The sequence below is a fragment of the Python bivittatus genome, unplaced genomic scaffold, assembly GCF_059951505.1.
Source record: "Python bivittatus isolate LINGU-HERP-01145 unplaced genomic scaffold, Pbiv_v1 ctg000220_np1212, whole genome shotgun sequence".
In the NCBI taxonomy this organism is placed as follows: domain Eukaryota; kingdom Metazoa; phylum Chordata; class Lepidosauria; order Squamata; family Pythonidae; genus Python; species Python bivittatus.
The window spans coordinates 28,967,035-28,988,466 of NW_028277048.1; the positions used below are offsets into that span (position 1 = coordinate 28,967,035).

Consider the following 21,432-nt stretch of genomic DNA (forward strand, 5'->3'; position numbering starts at 1 on the left):
AGATTTTGTGTTTTGGGATGAGACTGTTTCTGTGCAATGCTCCTACCGATATGAATTCAACATTTGCCTTTTTACACCCGTCCTACACTCAATCCCAAGGTGTGACTCATTGGACAGCAACCACTGAGTTTCTCTACCTCCCCTGAACTTCAATTGTTGCCATTGTGAGCTCAGCCTAACCCTGGAAAATTCTGACTTTTTGAGATTCCTGTTTTATGTGTTAACTCTGATTACTTGTTGACAGAAAGAGCATTATTTTTTTTTTCCATAGTGGAACAGGTTCTGCCCTGTTGGCTCTTTTTTTTCTTCCATTTTATACTGAGATTTATTTTTGTAATTCTTCTGTTTCTGTTCCTGTGCTACTTGCCTGTGCATGGTGCCATTCCCACAGTTTCATCAAGCAAAACCCTGCCAATATTAAATGTTAGTTTTTATGTATGTATTTATCTTATGTCCACCTTTCCATCCAAACGGGCAATGAACTTGGTGGCTAACAGCAACAAAAATGAGAAATAAAACAAAATAAGAACAATAAAATACACACCTCAATATTAAAAAATATCCCTGAATTGAAAAAAGAGATTCTAAATCTCTTTTGGCAGCTTTAACTTCCCATTTAAGAAATCAGTCATGCAAATTTCTTTAACCCCTGTGGAGCTGTGTAACAGATGTAAAATACAGTAAAGAGTTGCTCTCTTAGTGTTGTGTCTTTCAGTGACTAATTTTTTAAAAATTTACTCTGTTGATCTTTTTTTAAAAAGTTGCTATGTGCATTACATACTTATAATTATGGGAGTCACTGCTATATGCTATGGTGATATTAACCAATGTGAGTAGCTTTAAAAGGGGATAAGATTCATGGTTGGAGGATAAAATCATCCATGACAATCAGTTATGAGGGCCTCATGTTTTCTCCAGAAACAAAGGTATAATGATTCTTGAGTGCCAAAAGGTGGGAAGCAACAGTGGAAGGAAACTAGTGCAGCAATGTTTGTCAGCTTCCAAAAAAAAAACAAAAAAAAACAAAACTGGTTGGTCACTGTGAGGGCACAGGATGCTGGACTAGGTATATATTTGGTCTCATCAGGCAGGACTCTTCTTACATATATACAGCACAACCTTGAAGTTACACAACAGCTACCTGTTCTCAGAAATGGACAGTGGGGGAAAGTGAACAAGGAGGCAACTCCCCACAGCATCGTAATTGGGACCTACCCTGCATCCCAAGATTGTGGTGCAATTTGGGGCTATTTTTAAGGGGTTTAAGTGATTTCAAGGGTAGGAATGGAAACAGTTTGCTGCCAGGGGTGACCCTCCCACCCCATTTTTAACTCCTCCAAAACCCAAAAGTGATCTGAAAAGGGTCAGTCACATCACTTCTGATGCATTATCAGAGCATCATCAGATGGCCTTCTTTGTCCCTTCATAAGGCCAGGAGACTGAGTGATGGCTCTCAACCTTTTAAATGCTGCTTGTCTCAGTCTGCTGTGAAAAGGGTCTCATTGTGAGCAGGTGATTGTGGTGCAGGCCTCAGTACCTGGTTCAGAAGTCCACCCACCAAATTCAGTGGGGCTTGCTGTCCAGTAAGAAGTCTTCAGGTTGCAATTATACTGTGTTTTAATGCCTCAACTATATTCCAGAATTATAGGGAGAACGTTTATTGCAATTAAAATCTCCTGCATCTATTTTTTGTTTATTCTAGCCCAAACAGGAAGATCTCTAGTACGGCTTTTGGCAGGTAAGAGACATTGTGGTTTATTATCAAATCTTATCATTTACAGTTACAAACACACTTAGATAATTTGCATGGGGGAGGAAGAGCCATGCAGTTTGAATAATATCTAAATTCAGTTGTGTCAGGAGCAATTCAGTCAACCTTTTGATCTGCAGTAAAGACAACCTTTTTCAGTTTCAAGCTACTTCACAGTCAGTCATCCCTTCTGCATCAAAACTAAAATGGCAGAAATTAAGCAGGTTTTTGTGTGTGTATATATATATTAAAGTTTATTAAAAGTTTTAAAGGAAACATAAAAACCGACAAAGTAATGTAGAATAAAGAAAACAAAGAAGGAAAAAGAGAAAGACAAAAGACAAAAGTGCAATGAGAAAAGATAAAAAGAAATAGAAGTTTCAGATTTCCTTTGCAGCAAATATAAGTATGATTACAAAGTTATCTCTTACTCTATGATTACCAAAACTCACTTTTTTCTATTTTCCAGATTTTTTTTTTTAATCAAAACCACAAATCATAAGTGCATTTTTTTCTGTTTCATGCAAAAAGTCTATAAGGGGAGTTTTTTGTGTTCTTTGATATGTTGCTGGGGGAAAAAACATCCTCTCCTTGAGTTTCTACTTGGCATGTTTTGGCTGGGCAAAAAAAAGAAAAGGAAAAAAATCCTCTAGCCCTCAGTGAGTAGAGAAGCCGTTAAGATAGTTACACAGGACAGGCATGATTCAGTGATCCTGATTTTGCATTTGCTAAGGTTTCCTTCAGTTCTAGTGCAAAAGTGAAGGATACCTCAGCCCTGTAAAAAGTGGGCAGAATGCAGTGAGTGAGGCTCTGGGGGGTGGCTCTGTGTGATCCAGAATTCTTCACTATCTCCTTCCATGCAAGTCAGACCCACAAAACTGCTCCTGTAAAAGCCACCTTTCTGCAGAAGTTGATACTACAGGCACCAAACTATGGCTGACGGTTGTATATGTACTTTCAGGACTTTGTTTGCATGATACTTTCACCATTAAAAATTAATTAAAAATAATGATTGGTGAATGCACCGATGATTGCAGCACTGCTGTTTCAAGTGTCAGCCTGCTCTGAAGAAAGATCTCAGCTAAAGAAAGAGCTGAGGAAATTTGTGGAGGGTATGAAAATGCAGCTGGTTGTTTCCTAGGGCTGGGATTTTGGGGGTTCCTCATTAAAGATATCAGGGACCTGAACTCCTGTGGCTGAGACAACAATGAGATTAAATCAGGTTGTCTCTCACATGAGAGTGATCTGCCTTGAAGGGACATCCCAGCACATTCCCTTGCTGCATGCAGAAGCTTCTGTACTTAGGAAAACCGAGGCTGCAAATTCATAGCTCTGCTCTTACTTTAAAATGTTGTTTTAGAATTACCGTGCAGTTTAATATTAAATATTTGCATTGAATATTAGTGGCATTTTCTCCCTGTAGTTTGCCAACACTGGAAGCTTCCCCACTGAATTATAGAGTTGAGAGGGGCCATTCACACCCTCCCTTTCACCATCCCACCAAAAGCCGGAATCCCAAGGAAATCATATTCTGAAGCCCCTTTTCCAACAAGTGCTTTTCAAAATGTTGAAATGTTTTCTTGTCTTTACAGGCAGCTTTTCCACAACAGCAATTTCAGCAGTAGTAATGGCAGCACAGAGGACTTATTCAGAGATAGCATAGATTCGTGCGACAATGATATCACTGAAAAGGTGAGCTGTTTCTGCATCCCACTGAAGAAAAAACTCAGGAATTGGTTGATGCATGAAAGATAAAGAATGAAGTTGTCTGGTGCAGCCTTCCACAGACTAGCATGCTCCAGGCCTTGTTTCATTCTAGTTTGTTGTACTGCCAACTTCTGAAAGACCTGAGTCAATATAGTAACTCTGAGATTTGAGATCTGGTAGTTGGGAAGGCTGTACTTGGGCAATCTGAGCTTAATTTATATGGACGTTGATAAGTAATTTAATTGGACCAAAGATGGAAGAATAATGCAAAGTTTCTATAGAAAGATAGTTTGATACTAAAGGAATGGATGAGATGCATTTCGACCTTTCTCCACTACTCAATTTCCTGTGGGCTCAGCAGGGAAGAAACTCACATCCTATTTCCTTTTGTAGGTGACTTACTTAGAAAAAAAAGTGACAGAGCTGGAAAATGATACTGTAACAAATGGTGACCTGAAGAGTAAATTGAAACAGGAGAATACACACCTAGTTCACAGGTAAAAAAAAGTCTGGCTTGAACAGGGATGGCTTGAAAACAGGGTAGCATTATGATATGGTAGGAAAGTCTCCTTCAATGAAGTTTTCTTTGGCCTTCTGGATTAACAGAACAAGATGCTCTCGATGGAGGCTAATGTATATACATTGCACAGAAGAAACAACACTTTATTTTTACTTTCCCATCCAAGAAAGAGAAGGGAATTTCCTAAATGTAGTCCATAGTTTAATGTGTCAAAACATCACAATTGAGGCCAATGTTTTACATTGGGGAACTTCCAGAGCCTTGTAAAAGGCCATCAAGTGATGTGGTGATGTCATCAGAAGGGATGGAACCCAACTGTTTTGGACCATTCTTTCAGATGTTTGGGAATGGGAGGATGTGATTGATATATTATTTGCAGAAATGTTCATAAATGGAGTTTCTTGGATGCTCAGCAAGGGGCTGTATCTCTGGGAGCAGATTGGAGAAGGCCATATAAACAGAAAACAACTTTTGTAGGAAATGCTAAATCCAGCGGATAGCTAAAATAATTCAAATGTGTTACTGCCAAATAAATCTGTTGAACTAAATCTATGTGGCATAATTACACTAGAGTGCATGAGTTAGAAGAACTACTGAAAGACCAGGAGACTTCAGCTCAACAGACCTTGGAAGAAGAGATCAAGAGGCACAGAGAAGCCTACAGCAAATATGAGAAGGAGAAGAGCACTGAGATTGAGCTGCTAAACACACGGTAACATCCCAGTACTGCTCCTGCCAAATGGCTTTGCCTCCAAGTGGCTAGAATGCTTCTTGATCTTTTCCCATTTGAGATTAAGGGTTGGTTCACATGTGCACTTGCCATGGTTTCTCTTTTCCCCATACAGTGTCTAAGAATCCCACTGTTCCTATCCAGATACTCAAAGGCAACAATTCATTTTTCTGTTTAACAAATTTATATAGCCACTCATCTCACAAACAGGACTCTGGGCAATGTACAATAAAACAAACAAGTCTAAAAAACCATTAAAAACAATTCAACATAAATATAAATAAGACTGCAGGAGAATGGAGCAAAATCCTATACATAATACAACCATCTCACAGACTCCCTATTGGTAACATCAGTTGGATGATTTTTGACTCCAGATTAGGCAGAGATAATCTAAAGAGACTGCTTTAAGATCACCTACTCAACTTCATGGCTGAGTGGAGGTTAGAACCTGGGTCTCCTTAATCCTAAATGACATTGCCTCTCATTGGGTTTATCAATTTGCTATCTGTGTATCATCTCTTCTCATGTTAATTTCCTCTGTGCATTCATATTTCTGGGGTTGGCTATGAATGAATACCTGAGCAAGGAAATTGGTGTGTGAACTGTCCCTTAAGACAATTGATTTGTTTAATTATTTGGTAAAACTTAGGATATGAGAAAGTTAAATTTTCAAAAATTCAGCAGCTATTAAGAAACTTGGGTACTTTCAAGAACTGTTTTTTTGTTTTTTTTTAACCTTTGGCTTCTCATATATTGCCACTGGTAAATCAAATCCAGTTCATATCTTTTTGTTGTTGTTCAGTTGTTAAGTCGTGTCCGACTCTTCGTGACCCCATGAACCATATCGCACCAGGCCTTCCTGTCCTTCACTGCCTCCCTGAGTTTGCTCAGTTTCATGCTCGTTGCTTCAGTGATGCTATCTAACCATCTCATCCTCTGCCGTCCCCTTCTCCTTTTGCCTTCAATCTTTCCCAGCATCAGGGTCTTTTCCAAAGAGTCCTCTCTTCACATTAGATGACCAAAGTATCTGAGCTTGAGCTTCATTATCAATCCTTCCAATGAGCAGTCAGGGTTGATTTCCTTTAAGATTGACTGGTTTGACCTCCTAGCAGTCCAGGGGACTCTTAAGAGCCTTCTCCAGCACCACAGTTCAAAGGCATCAATTCTTCGGCGCTCCGCCTTCTTTATGGTCCAGCTCTCACAGCCATTCATTACTACTGGAAAAACCATAGCTTTGATTATGCGGATCTTTGTTGGCAAGGTGATGTCTCTGCTTTTTAATATGCTGCCCAGGTTTGCCATAGCTTTCCTCCCAAGGAGCAAGCGTCTTTTAATTTCATGGCTGCAGTCTCTGTCTGCGGTGATCTTGGAGCCCAAATAAATGAAGTCTGCTACTGCTTCCATTTCTACCCCTTCTATTTGCCAGGAATTGATGGGTCCAGATGCCATGATCTTAGTTTTTTTAATGTTGAGTTTCAAGCCAGCTTTTGCACTCCCCTCTTTCACTCTCATCAAGAGGCTCTTTAGTTCTTCTTCACTTTCTGCCATTAGGGTGGTATCGTCTGCATATCTGAGGTTGTTGATATTTCTCCCTGCAATCTTAATTCTGGCTTGTGATTCTTCCAGCCTGGCGTTTCTCATGATGTACTCTGCGTATAAGCTAAATAAGCATGGTGACAGTATATAGCCTTGTCGTACTCCTTTCCCTATTTTGAACCAATCAGTTGTTCCATGACCGGTTCTAATTGTTGCTTCTTGGCCCGCATACAGATTTCTCAGGAGACAAGTAGGATGGTCTGGTACCCCCATCTCTTTAAGAATTTGCCAGAGTTTGTTGTGATCCATACAATCGAAGGCTTTTGCATAGTCAATGAAGCAGAAGTAGATGTTTTTCTGGAACTCGTGCTTTCTCCATGATCCAGCGAATGTTGGCGATTTGATCTCTAGTTCCTCTGCCTCTTCAAAACCTAGCTTGTACATCCGGTAGTTCTCGGTTCACATACTGCTGAAGCCTAGCTTTTGTAGGATTTTGAGCATAAACTTGCTAGCATGTGAAATGAGCGCAATTGTGCAATAGTTTGAGCATTCTTTGGCATTGCCCTTCTTTGGAATTGGAACATAAACTGACCTTTTCCAATCCCGTGGCCACTGTTGCATTTTCCAAACTTGCTGGCATATTGAGTGCAGCACTTTAACAGCATCATCTTTTAGTATTTTAAATAACTCAGCTGGAATACTGTCATCTCTGCTAGCTTTGTTGTTAGTAATGCTTCCTAAGGCCCACTTGACTTCGCTCTCTAGGATGTCCAGCTCAAGGTCAGTGATCACACCAGCATGGACATCAGGGACATTAAGATCTTTCTTGTATAGTTCTTCTGTGTATTCTTGCCACCTCTTCTTAATCTTTTCTGCTTCTGTTAGGTCCCTGCCTTTTTTGTCCTTTATCATGCCCATCTTTGCACTAAACATTCCTTTGATATCTCCAATTTTCTTGAAGAGATCTCTAGTCTTCCCCATTCTATTGTTTTCTTCAATTTCTTTGCATTGTTCATTTAAGAAGGCCTTCTTATCTCTCCTTGCTATTCTTTGGAAATCTGCATTCATTTGGTTATATCTTTCCCTTTCTCCCTAGCTTTTCGCATTCCTTCTTTCCACAGCTATTTGTAAAGCCTCATCAGACAGCCATTTTGCTTTCTTGCATTTCTTTTTCTTTGGGATGGTTTTAGTTGCTGTCTCCTGTACAATGTTACGGACCTCCATCCATAGTTCTTCAGGCACTCTGTCTACCAAATCTAATCCCCTAAATCTATTCGTCACCTTCACTGTGTACTCACAAGGAATATGATCTGTCATACCTGAGTGGTCTAGTGGTTTTCCCTATGTTCTTCAATTTAAGCCTAAATTTTGCAGTAAGAAGCTCATGATCTGAGCCACAGTCAGCTCCTGGTTTTGTTTTTGCTGTCTGTATAGAGCTTCTCCATCTTTGGCTGCAAAGTATATAATCAATCTGGTTTCAGTACTGATCATCTAGTGATGTCCATGTGTAGAGTCTCTTGTGTTGTTGGAAAAGAGTGTTTGCTATGACCAGCTTGTTCTTTTGACAGAACTCTATTAGCCTTTGCCCTGCTTCATTTTGTACTCCAAGGCCAAACTTGCCTGTTATTCCGATTATTCCTTGACTTCCTATTTTAGCATTCCAATCCCCTATGATGAAAAGGACATGTTTTTTTGGCGCTAGTTCTAGAAGGTGTTGTAGGTCTTCATAGAACCGGTCACCTTCAGCTTCTTCGGCATCAGTGGTTGGGGCATAGACTTGGATTACCGTGATGTTGAATGGTTTGCCTTGGATTTGCACTGAGATCATTCTGTCGTTGTACTCCATTACTGTCTTTCCCACTCTCTTATTGACTATGAGTGCTACTCCATTTCTTCTAAGGGTTTCTTGCCCACAGTAGATATAATGGTCACCTGAATTAAATTCACCCATTCCTGTCCATTTTAATTCACTGATTCCCAAGATGTCAATGTTCAATCTTGTCATCTCATGTTTGACCACATCCAGCTTGCCTTGGTTCATAGATCTCACATTCCAGGTACCTATACAATATTGTTCTTTATAGCATTGGACCTTCTTTTCGCTTCCAGATACATCCACAGCTGAACATCCTTTCGGCTTTGGCCCAGCCACTTCACTCTTTCTGGAGCTACTTGGAATTGCCCTCTGCTCTTCCCCAGTAGCATATTGGACACCTTCCGACCTGAGGGGCTCATCTTCCGGCGTCATATCTTTTAGCCTTTTGACATTGTCCATGGGGTTTTCTTGGCAAGGATACTGGAGTGGGTTGCCAGCTCCTTCTCCAGTGGACCACATTTTGTCAGAACTCTCTGTCATGAGCTGTCTGTCTTGAGTGGCCCTGCACGATATAGCTCATGGCTTCACTGAGTTACGCAAGCCCCTTCGCCACGACAAGGCAGTGATCCATGAAGGGGAGTTCATATTTTAGCAGTACAGATTAACAGCTTTTTTGTAGACATTCAATTACCAACCTTCTGCCTTACCTTTAGGGTTCAGCAACTAGAGGAGGAAAATTGTGAACTCAAAACCACTGTCCTTCGACTGAAATCGCAAACTGAGAAACTGGACGAGGTAACAGAGTTTGCAAATGCTTGCTATATATCTCCTTTTCCAAGCTAGTCCATAGCCTCAACCTAGTCAGCTCAATTTTTGATCCTTTGTTTGAATCAAGATTGGCTGGACTGGTTTGTAGGCCAAGTTGCGGCATTCCATTATAGCAATATTGCTGTGATCAGATAGCAAGAGCAAAACTTGGTATGTACAGTATAAAATCTTGACCTTTAGTTTACTTACATTGATTGGGTATGTCAAAATAATAAATAAAATGAGGCAGAGTTATTTCTTAGAACTCTGGGCTTTTAAAAATGTGTGTTGCTTCAGTCTTGGATGTTTAAAAAAAATGACGTTACCTGATCAGGCCTGCTGCCAATCTAGCCAACCCTTTGGCTTGTTTGACCAGAAGATCAGGAACAGCAGGCCCTAATGTGGCACAGTGAGCCCTAGGGGCCCCTGGAGCAGCGCTGCAAGCTTCAACAACCTTGGGGCCACATGTTGTGTTTTAGTGAGCCCCAGAGCAATGTGGCAAACTCCAGGGATGTGGGAACCCACAGATGGCTGGAGTCCTGGGAACTTGGTGGTTTGGCGCAAGGACGCTGGGCAGGTTGGGGGGGCTGAGGCCATAGTGGACCTGGAGTCCAGCTGTGGAGGAAGATTGTTTGGCATCAGAGGAACACCTGGACTGGGGAGCAGCTGGACAGCAAAGAAACCAATGGCCCTTGGTTTTAAGGCCAGTAAATCGGAAGCTATCCACCCCCATCTACCCCCCGCCCCCCAGGGCCAGTGGAGAACCGCAGGGTCCCTCCAGTGTGAGTCTGGGACTCCCTCCCGGAAGTGAGAGTCTGGGAGGGAGTCTGGGGAGTGCATGAGGATATTAGGATCAGGATCCACCTTCTGGGTGGGAGACAGGAGGTGCGAGGGAGTGAATGGGAGGTCCACCCTGCCGACTAGTGAGAGAGGTCATGTAGGGTGGCAGAGGGTGTGAGGGAGTGTAAGGTTTGGTGGGGGGTGGGTCCTGGCGGCGCCAAGAGCGCGAGCTTGTGTGCCGGGGCGACCCTCCCTCACCTGTGAGTGTTTGGGTGTGAATGAGGATGAGTGGCTGGAAGGAGGGACCCTTGCCCCGGGTTAGGGACCCCGGAGGTTCAGGAGTGGAGGCATTTGGGCCTAGAGCCCCCGGGGATTATGCGGTGGGCTACTCTGTCAAGGTGGTGACAGGTAGGGGACAATATGGCGGGAGCTGGAGGGCAGGCCAACATCGGGGAAGACGCCCCAAGTGTGGTGTTACCGGTGGTGTGTTCCAGCCCTCCTGGCTCATTCCCAGAGCCTGGTCAGCAGGTTCGTAGGGGCCCTGGCCTTTGGCTACTGCTGCTTAATGCCAGGTCGGTTAACAACAAGGCCCCCCTCATATGTGACTTGATCACCGAGGAGGGGGCAGACCTGGCATGCATTACTGAAACCTGGCTGGGGCCTGAAGGGGGGGTGCCCCTCTCAGAAATGTGCCCAGCTGGTTCTCGGTGTGGCACCAGCTGAGATGCCAGGGCAGGGGAGGAGGGGTGGCTGTTGTGATCCGGGAATCTCTAGTGGCCTTCAGGGGCATTGCTCCACAAGTTTCTGGCTGTGAGAGACTGTTTATTAGGTTGGGTGTCCGTGAACAGTTGGGAATTCTGCTATTGTACCAGCCTCCCTGCTGCATGGCAGCCTCCCTGCCTGAGCTGCTGGAGGCCATCTCAGGGCTGGTGGTGGAGTTCCCCAAGCTTATGCTTCTGGGGGACTTCAACCTACTGTCCCTGGGGCGGTCCTCGGAGGCGGCTCAGGAGTTCATGGCTCCCATGGCAGCCATGGGCCTGTCTCAAATTGTGCAGGACCCAACCCGAGACAGTGGCCACATGCCGGATTTGGTTTTCTTGTCAGAGCAATGGCAAAGTATTCTGAGGGGAGATCTACAGCTTTCCCCGTTGTCATGGTCAGATCACGTCCTGGTGACCCTGAGTTTCTCCTATACCACCCCCCTCTGCAGGGAGGCCGGACCATGCGATTGGTCCACCCCCAGCACCTGATGGACCCGTCAGGGTTTCAGAAGGAGCTGGGGGATATTCCCACGGATCTGCTGCACGGTCCAGTGGAGGCCTTGGCTGCTGCCTGGAATAGGGAGGCGGCCGGGGCCTTGGACAGGATCGCGCCTATGCGACCTCTCTTGCCACATCGGCCCCAACAGTCCCCGTGGTTCACGGAGGAGTTGAGGGTGCTGAAGAGGGTTAAGAGATGTCTAGAGTGCCGCTGGAGGAAAACAAAGACCGAATCTGACCAAACACAGGTTAGAGCTGTTATCAAGGCCTACCTTGTGGCAATAAGAGCAGCAAAGCACCTCTACTTCTCTGCCCTTATCGCATCCGCAGAATGCTGCCCGGAGGCCCTGTTTAGGATCACTAGGTCCCTCCTTGGTAAGGGGGATGTGGGGGTTCATTTGCAGGGCCGTGCAGAGGAATTTTCAGAGCATCTGCAGGACAAAGTCGCTCAGATTCGTTCCAAGTTAGACTCCGAGCATGGGGCAGGGTCTGGGGAGATACCAGGGGACTCTTCTTACCCAGTTATCTGGGAAAGGTTTGATCCTGTTGCTCCTGAGGAAGTGGACAGGATCCTGGGGATTGTGAAGGCCACCACTTGCCATCTTGACCCATGCCCCTCCTGGCTGGTGAAAGCAGCTCGGGAGGTGACATGTGGTTGGATCCAGGTGATGGTTACTACATCCTTGCAGGAGGGAGTGTTTCCAGCTGCTTTTAAGGAGGCATTGGTGCACCCCCTCCTCAAGAAACCCTCCCTGGATCCTACTGTGCTGGACAATTTTCGTCCAGTCTCTCACCTCCCCTTTTTGGGGAAGGTGGTTGAGAAAGTGGTGGCATCACAGCTCCAAAGGGTTCTGGAGGAAACAGATTATCTGGACCCTTATCAGTCAGGTTTCAGGCCCGGTTATGGAACAGAAACGGCATTGGTCGCACTTATGGATGACCTCTGGTGGGAGCGGGATGGTGGAAGTGCGACCATCCTTGCTCTCCTTGATCTCTCAGCGGCTTTTGATACCGTCGACCACGGTATCCTGTTGGGATGGTTCAGGGAATTGGGGGTGGGCAGCATGGTCTTGTGCTGGTTCGCCTCCTATCTCCAGGGCCGATCCCAATCGGTGGTGTTAGGGAGCGAGAGGTCCCATCCTCAGCCCCTCCTTTGTGGGGTGCCACAGGGTTCGGTTCTCTCTCCGCTCCTTTTCAACATCTACATGAAACCGCTGGGCGAGATCATCTGTCATCATGGGATGAGGTATCATCAGTATGCTGATGATACGCAGCTATACATCTCCATCCCTGGTGAAGTAAGTGATGCCGTGGCCACCCTTTCGCGGTACCTAGAGGCTGTAAGGGTCTGGATGGGGAACAACAGGCTTCAGCTGAACCCTGGTAAGACGGAGTGGCTGTGGGTTAATGGCTCCTCTGTGTCCGGGATTTTGTCATCCTTGGTGCTGGATGGAGTGGGACTGCCCCAGACAGACCCAGTGCATAATCTGGGGGTCCTCCTAGACTCACAGCTCCTGCTTGAAGAGCAGGTGGCAGCTGTGGCAAGGAGGGCCTTTGCACAACTTCGGGTTGTGCATCAGTTACGCCCTTTCCTGGATCAGGATGCCCTTCGAACAGTCCCTCATGCCCTTGTTATCTCCCAGATAGACTCTGCAATGCGCTCTACATGGGGCTACCCTTGAAGAGTATCCGGAAGCTACAGCTGGTCCAGAATACAGCTGTGCGGGCTATTGTTGGAGCCCCAAGGAGGGCCCATGTAACACCTCTGCTCCGCGAGCTGCATTGGGTGCCAGTTTGGTTCCGGGTCCAATTCAAGGTGTTGGTTATCACCTTTAAAGCCCTACAAGGCATGGGACCAGGTTATCTAAGGGACTGCCTCTCCCCTATGACTTCAACCCGTCCCACCTGATCACACAGAGAGGGCATGCTTCGGACCCCCTCAGTGAAAGAACTTCGACTGGCGGGGTCCAGAAGGCGGGCCTTCTCTGCGGTAGCCCCTGCTCTTTGGAACATCCTGCCCCTGGAGGTGTGATTAGCCCCCACACTCCTGGCCTTCCGTAAGGCTCTGAAGACCTGGTTCTGCCACCTGGCCTGGGGTGGGGTGGGAATACCTCAAGCATGGGGATGGCTAGCCCCATAGAGGCCTTCTGCCTTCAGCCTCAGATTTTTCATCCTCTTGGACTCCTCCTCCTTTTTAGTAATGTTTTTAATTAAGGTTTTATGTATTTATATATTTTATGTTTTTAATGTTTGTTGTGAATCGCCCAGAATTCCCCCATTGGGGGGAGATGGGCGGTTGAAAATTTTAATGAATGAATGAATGAATGAATGAATGAATGAATGAATGAATGAATGAATGAATGAATGAATGTTCCCATGGCAGAAAAGAGATTTCCAAGTAGAAGCAATCAGAGAGTACAAGCAGGATACCAGAGATATCTTGGAGAAGCAGCACCTAGATCTACTACTGTTACCTTTTGCCTGGTCAATTCTGCTGCTCAGGCTGGAACTGCTACTTTGTTTGGATTGGCTGCAAGTAATACATAGATTTGGCTGTATGGAAACATGGATCTCAGATTCCAGTGTTCTGTGTCAGAGCTAATTAGGAATAGTCTGGTATTTCTACAGAATTTGGGAAACACAAGCTTCCTAGGGCAGTGGCTGCAATACTGTGCCCTTGGATTCTAGCTGAATCAATTTACAAGCAGTGTGCATAGGATTGGTCTCTAAGACCACGCTGTGTTGGAGAAGATGATTAAAGTTCCATCTACCACTTCCATATGTGGATGTGGGCTAGAACCAAACATGACTTGTGTGCTTGTGAAAAACCAAATTGTGCAGGGCAGAAATTTATGTGGGCTCTGTATCTGGGGCCTGATAGCTTTGTGTACTTTGTCCAGTAAATTATAGGCTCAGATACCCCTGTCTTTGTGGCCAAGAGGGAATTTTCACTTGATAGTAGGGAGCATGCATACAAAGTTTTTGTATGGAGTTGTGTGTGTTCTGTAACTAGAATTTGTTTACAGTGTCAAATAATAACCTTTCTGGATGATTTTGCAGCTTTATAACAAGGAGTAGGAAAGACAAGGAAGATTCTTTGGTTGCTTGGTTTGTTTGTTTATTAGATTTATATGCCACTTTTCCTTCAGGAGCTCAAGGCCCCCTCCTTCTACCCCATCCCCCAACTACAAGATGTGAGGTAGATTGGACTGAAAGTAAGTGATTGGCCCAAAGCCACACCGTGAGGCTTCTGGGGCTGATGGTGGACTACAACTGGGTCTCCCCAGTCCTAATCCAACACTTTAGCCACTACACCATGTTGGCTCCCATATTCCATTCCTCAAAGAAAAACAGAACAGTAATTCCCATAGAGTTTTCTTTAGGGCAGAACATTTAAGTGACAGCCCTTGCCTTTGGCAGAAGGAAATCTGCCAGCCTTGTAGCAAAAGAACTGAGCCAAACAATCTCACATTCTCCAGTGTTAGTTGTGAATGCTGGCTTAAACTCTGCTGATGTTGCTGTTATATTGAGAAAGAATTTGCTGGGATCAGATTCCCCCACACGATGACAACTTTTGATAGTTCTTGATATCCTTAGGAACCTGATGCTGCAGCTGCTCTAATTAACAGATCACTATGCTAACATAGTGTTTCGTGGGCTAAAAGTAAGTGTAAATTCTCTTGGAAAGGTAGCAAGTGGTATATGGTCTCTCTTGCAAGGGATGAAGGTGTATGAAAGGAAGTCAAAATGGTTGTGTGTAAATACACTTCTGTTCACTTTCTTGTATGGAAGTGAGAATTGAATACACTGGGAGTTGCTGAAGAAGAATGTGTGGTAAAACTAGAAGAGGTAGGATCAAGAATTAAGGTGTGCTGAATGAACATATATTGAATAGAGAAAAGAGTAGTATGTTCAGGTGGTTTGGGGGAATGATTAAATTGCAAAACAAACACGAAAGAAGAGTGGGAAGACTGAAAAAGTTGTGGTTGGACAGAATTGGCAAGATCTTCAAAGAGAAAGAGGTATAAAGTTTAAAGAACAAAAGACAAAGTTGCAGTCTTGTTAACATTTGGAAAACAGCCAACCATTGTCTGTCTTCTTCTGCAGATCCCAATCTATCTTATGCCATGAACTAAGGACATGGAAGTGACTGTCTAAGGACTGAGCAACAGATTGCATGGCTCAGCCATGTTTCTCTTCTCAAAGTACCAAAAGCTGAACAGTCACACATTTCAGAATTTTTCCCATATTGGAAAAATTAGCCTGCTAGCATGAAAAGTTCTACCCTACCATTGATCGTGCCATAATAGTTTTCTACATGCCTATGCAGATTTCTTCCGTCAGCTCCCTGAAATGACACAGTTTCTTGTACAGTGAAAACTACCATTAGAGTTACAGTTTGTAACCTTCTTTTTACATTCATCAGGAGAGGCAGCGAATGTCTGACAGATTAGAAGATACCAGTCTGAGGCTGAAGGATGAAATGGATTTGTATAAAAGGATGATGGACAAATTGAGGCAGAACAGGCTGGAATTTAACAAGGAGAGAGAAGCTACTCAGGAGGTTGGTAGCTATGTTTGTGGCACAGAGCCAGTGCGTCTCCTGTGTTCTCTCTTCATGCTGATGCTATGCACTGAGATTAAGCAAAATCATGTTTTAAAAAAAACAAAACTTAATATAGTTTTAAAAACCGCATGTTGTTTGCATTGTGTCTTTGAAGCAGGAGTTGTTAGTAATAATGGCTGGCTACCAGCCATTTTCAAAATACATTCCTAAAAACCTTGAAGCCTTTCAGGTGTGATATGGTGATATTCACAGAGGATGACATGGCAGTTTCATGGTGATAAATCTGAAAAGTTGAAGCTTGGGCTGACTGAAATGGTCCTTGATTGGCAACCTTCTTCTCTCATGTAAGCACTCTGGTGTGAGATTTATTTAGATAGGCTTTGGGCTTAGAAAACGGCCTGTAAAAATACCGTCCTTGTTTTGTGACCATTTTACTTGCCTTGTTTTTATGTTTCTTTTAAAGAAAAAATTAGATAGTACTTCTAATACTGCCCAATAGCAGATTTCCTCTGAATGATGTACAACTTGTTAAAACATATATAAAATCAAACTCTATAAAACTATAAAGAATAGATGAAAAAGAATATAAAATAAGGCTACGTAAAAGCTGCCTGAAGCAATATAAAAACATGAAACTCTATATAGAGAACAACACAACAGATAAAAATCAGAAGCAGCAAAAACAGTGGCAATAAATCTAGCATAAAATAACAACAAAGTAGCAATAAAACATTAAAGTTCTAAAACACAAATGATTTTTAAAGGGCTTGGGAAAATAAAAAAGACTTCACCTGGCATTGCAAAGCCCATAATGAAGGTGCTTAGCAAGCCCCTCTCTCTGGAGAACATTGTCCAGATGGGGCACCACCACTGAAAAGATCCATTCTCTGATAACCACTCATCTTACCTTATTTGACATAGGAAGCTGAAGGGCCTCAGGAGAAGATCTAGCCTCCAGGTAGATGTAGGAGTTGACCATCTGGCTTTAAGTCACTTTGAGTTTTATAGGTTAATAGCAATAAATTATAAAAGGTCTGGAAGTAGATTGACAGTCAGCACAGATGGTACTATCAGCTAGTCTCAGCAGTCTAGCTGTCCTGTTTTGAACTAGCCAAATTTTCCAGACCATTGCAATAGCCTGAACAAAAGGTTGCCAGCACAGGAAGAACCACTGCAATCTTTGTTTTGGTACAGTCATAACTAGTATCTCAGTATAAGCCAATAAAAGGCCCTCCAAGCCACTGAGGCCACTTGGATTTCCAGTGACAGCGCTGAAGCCAAGAATATCCCTGTACTATTTAGGTTCCTTGGGATACTATAGATCTTAGTTTTAATTAGAGTGGCAAGAATTGGCTTTGTGCCCCAGATTATCCTGATGTGTTTCTGGCCACAATGGTTCATTATGTCCTGCTTTTTTGTGCAGCTCATTGAAGATCTGAGAAAGGAATTGGAACACCTTCAATTGTATAAACTTGAGTGTGAGCGGCCCGGTCGAGGAAGAAGCTCTTCCAGCTTGAGTGAATTCAATGCCAAGGCGAGAGAAGTAGAAATGGAACATGAAATTAAACGTCTGAAACAGGTGAGGTGTAGTTGGGGCTAGAGAAGGATAGAGTGAGAAGAACCTTCTCTTTCAAAAGCAGCTGAGTGGTAGGAAGCCAAAGGATTTGTCAACTCCCCCGAGCTTCTGATGGCCTGAAATTACAAACAGCTCCTTTTTGCCAAAAGTTTTTAGCAAAAGGACTATGTCATTTAAATACTAAGCATCTGGATTTTAGCATTCACAAGTCTTTACCTGACAGCTGACTATGCAATTTACCCGGGGTGGTGGGGAGTTGTCATTCAACAGCTTCTCTCAGGGCACAGGTTTCCCACCTCTTTTCTGTTTATTTGCTTACTGCTCCTCCATTCTTACTGTCCCACAAAGCTATGAAGCTATAGGGCTTGCAACCACGTATTGCTGTTGCTAAATAGAGCAGACCTCTTCAGGTACACTTAATTTCACCTTTGAAACCATGGAGGGACTACACAGGGCAATGGAACCGGATGTTGGAAACTATCCAGTTTACATTTTCTGTTTAAAATCCTAGTTTTGCTGATTTGAATTAAAAACAAAACAGAAACAACACTATAGGTAGTCCCCAGTTTAAGAACCTGAGTTCTGTTCCCAAGGTCTCTCCTGAAGTTGAATTTGTATGTAAGCCAAAACAGTATTATTGTATAACACTATATAAGTAGTATTGTGTAATGAACGCGAATCACTGTGTATTGAACTCGAATTTTGCTACAGTAGGCTCCGTTCTTAACTATGAATCATCCATAAACCAGGCATTCTTAACCTGGGGACTCCCTGTACTGAAATCGACAAGGATTTTTACCCCTTGCTTCTGTAGGAACTTCTCTCCAATATCCAATCCAAAGATAAAGCTTATTAGAGATGTTTGTCAGTTTTCCCTTATTTCTCCTTTCTTGCTCAGAGGAACAGGAGCATTTATTTGGGAAAAGATTGGTATTAGAAGAAGGCAAATAGCTATTCCTTTTCCTGCAACGACAGGGAAACCGGTAACCTCAGCAGTTAGTTTCATTGAACGAAGCCAAGAACTTTCATAGACTTCCTTTTTGAAAGCTGATGTCATTTGCACTTGTAAAGCTTAGGGATGGGGGGAAGGAGGGAAATCAACAAATGTTCATCTGAAGTATCCTTAGGGTGCTAAGCAAATGGCTCATTTGCCTTTTGTGTGTGGGCCTTCAAGTCAGTGTTGACTCCTGGCAACTGCCTGGACTAGTCCCTGCAGTTTTCTTTGCAAGGTTTTTTGGAAGTGGTTTTCCCTTGCCTCCTTCCTAGGGCTGAGAGAGAGGGACTGGCCCAAGGTCCCCCAGCTGGCTTCATGCCTAAGGCAGGATTAGAACTCAGGGTCTCCCAGTTTCTAATCTGATGCCTTAACCACTGCTTAAAACTGGTTGTAGTTTGCCATGCTGGACAGCTAACATCCTTTCTTTCCTTCCTCTCTCAACAGGAGAATCAGAAGCTCCATGACCAGAACGACGACCTCAATGGGCAGATCCTTAGCCTCAGCCTTTATGAAGCTAAGAACCTTTTTGCAACGCAGACAAAAGCCCAATCGCTGGCAGCTGAAATTGACTCTGCCTCCAGGGATGAGGTAAAGTGACTGGTAGCAATCCATTGGCAGCTAATTAAATGACTGGGCTGGCAAAATATTTCTCAGCAACCAGCTTGGAAAAAGCCTAACTTGGTGGGGAACTCTTATGACATTTGAAAACCAGGTTTTAGCACTGCCAAATTTGCTTGGGATGTTTTATTTCAGTTTGGCTGGGGTGACATCAGAATGCAGAGGCACCAAGGCATCAGAATTGGCTAAAATTCCTGTTATTTTTTATTTCTCTTCTGTTGTACATCCCATCCAACTGAAAGTTATTCTTCATTGAGAATTGTTTGGGTGCATCACTCAGGAATTGTTCAGGAGCATCTCCTGAATCTTAGGGCTACTAGATCTGGGCTGCAAACCTCTGGATGACCACTGGATGGCAGCAAAGAGATACAAACATGCAAACCTAGAATTAGATAGTATCTGGGTGTGCCTGCCTGCCTCCCCTCCAACCTGTTTTCTCTTTTTTCAGCATTTCTTTTACAGTCTCAAATGATTCAGCTCACCACATGTTGACTTAGCTTTCTGTCCTTTGTGCAGCAACCCCATCACACATTCAGGAAGTTATTCCAGAAGTATGCCCTAAGGATGGCTGTGGCTTGTCTGTCTGTCTGTCTGTCTGTCTGTCTATCTCAGCATCACAACATTTTCTCATTGTTCTCTCACACACTAATTGACTAGGAAGCACAAATGGGAAGGTTGATTTGATTCCTAAAGCTTATAGAGCAATTTTACCCCACAATCCAAATGGTGCATTTTACTCCCCATAAGTGAATATTAGTGTTTCGTTCTTGTGGAGGAAAGTAAAGTGCTGCAGGGGAAAAGGAATGGTTAAGGGTATGCAGCTCCTGGGTTTACAGGGTTAAGCTTTCCCTGGCCTTGCCAGTGCTGTAATGTTGGGTTGTTGGATCAAGAGTGTGAAAACCTAGGTTCAACTCCACCCTTAGCTTTGGAAGTCTACTGGGTGATATTGGATCAATCAAAATCCCTCAATACACCCACAGCATAGGTGTGGAAATTAAAGTTATGGGGTGGGGTGGGGGATATACTATGTATGCCACTGAAAATAGACTACAGATCTAATACATTAAAACAAATGGGGTTAGGGTTAGGAAAGCTGCCTGAACAAGGTTTTCCACCTTGTAGAGGTACATCATCTTGAAGTAAGACCAGTTTGCCTCCATTTGTAGATCTGTTTCTGCTTCACAATAGCACCAGCTTCTGCATAAAGAACAATTGCAGAGTTGCTGAATGAAGTCAAGTAGCCATGCTGCTGATTAGAAATGAGATACCTCCTCACTCTGTGGTGGTGCTTTGAAGGGGAGGGTAACTCAAATTCACTATCAAAGCAAAGTACACCTTTGAAGAGCTGTGTAGTATTAATAAATGTGTGTACCAACTCCTGGTAGCTCAAGCTTGGTTGAGCAGTGGCAAAATTATAGGAGTTGCCCAAAAGGTCTAGAGGAGATTAGGGTGTCTTCCCTTGTGAGAAAATAAATGACTGAGTTAGTCTGTGTCCATCTTACCTGCCCAAGAATTGAGATTCATACCAAAGTGTAGTATGACTCAGTGGCTTCCACTGAGTTTCTGCATAAAACAGAATAAATTAACTGAGGCACAAGGATGGGGTGATGCTTCTGCTTGAAAGTATGGGGTTGAATTCATTATGGTTTCAATAATTTATAGAATAAAGGTAAAGAAATAGCCACTTTTCTTCTTCCATCCATCAAATTAATCACTGTTAGAACAATCTGGAAAGAAAGATACATTGAAAACAACTTTGAAATTCAGGGGAACTCTGGAAAAATGGACATAGAGGATCTCTGGAATAGTCGTGACTATAGAGGATGTCTTAATCTAGTTCTTTTTCATTTCAGCTCATGGAAGCCCTTAAAGAACAGGAGGAGATCAACTACAGATTGCGCCAGTATATGGACAAGATCATCCTGGCCATCCTAGACCACAATCCATCCATCCTGGAAATAAAAAATTGAAGATCGGGGCAGGAAGGGAGGTGGGCAGATAGGATGTCTTTGGATCCAAGTATCACTATTTGCTACTGTACATGAACTTATAAATATATACATATATATAACTCTCTCAATATATACACACACACACATGCATGTGCGCGCATGCGCGCACACACACACACAATATATATATATAAATAGAAAAAAACTTGTGTGGCTACACAGGGCGTGTTTATATGAGGTTTGGTATATTTTGTGAATCATAATTTGCATTGGTCCATTTTTCATGCACTTTCTCTGGGGGGATGCTAGGGATTATAATGAAATAACCACATAACTGGATTTGCACTGTTTTAGATACTGGACAGAAAAAAAATGATACTACCTCTAGATGAAAAGATAAAACACGATGGAAACTAACTTGTGCCAGTCCTTTTCCTACCCCACAAACAATGCTGACTTTTTATGTCTTATGAATAGCCTTCCTGTCATCTTCTCAGAAATGTCGTATTATCAGGTTGAATTCTCACTGGTGCTGGCTGTGTTGTTTTAACTTTTGCCTGAGTTATGCTTCTGGAGTCCTCTCCTTGGAACAGAATGTATGTATGATACAAACCGGGTATTCCAGGAAATTATGAGTTTCTGTTTGAACCTGGACTGTTTTCATCAGAAAGCAGTTTCTAAATCTTGAACCCAAGTAGCTATGAATCCTTTGGGATGGTGACCAGTGTGTTGTATTCCATGGGCATCCAGGGTGCCCAAGAAAACAGTGGATCAGGGGGTTCAGTGTTCTCTTGAACTTCAGCTACCAGACTATTTC

At 43.5% G+C, this 21,432-nt stretch overlaps 1 protein-coding gene across 2 annotated transcripts in view; it reads left to right on the top strand.

The window, feature by feature from the left end:
* Positions 1-21,042, top strand: part of RAB11FIP4 (RAB11 family interacting protein 4) — a 53,047-nt gene extending 32,005 nt beyond the window's left edge. For both annotated transcript variants that reach the window (XM_088138211.1, XM_088138212.1), the window contains exons 5-13: positions 1,703-1,738; positions 3,343-3,442; positions 3,851-3,954; positions 4,549-4,689; positions 8,776-8,857; positions 15,335-15,472; positions 16,899-17,054; positions 18,490-18,633; positions 20,517-21,042. In XM_088138211.1, coding sequence (XP_087994337.1) covers positions 1,703-1,738; positions 3,343-3,442; positions 3,851-3,954; positions 4,549-4,689; positions 8,776-8,857; positions 15,335-15,472; positions 16,899-17,054; positions 18,490-18,633; positions 20,517-20,633 — 1,018 coding nt within the window. In that variant the 3' untranslated portion in view covers positions 20,634-21,042. The remainder of the gene's footprint in view (positions 1-1,702; positions 1,739-3,342; positions 3,443-3,850; positions 3,955-4,548; positions 4,690-8,775; positions 8,858-15,334; positions 15,473-16,898; positions 17,055-18,489; positions 18,634-20,516) is intronic.
* Positions 21,043-21,432: the final 390 nt, after the last annotated feature.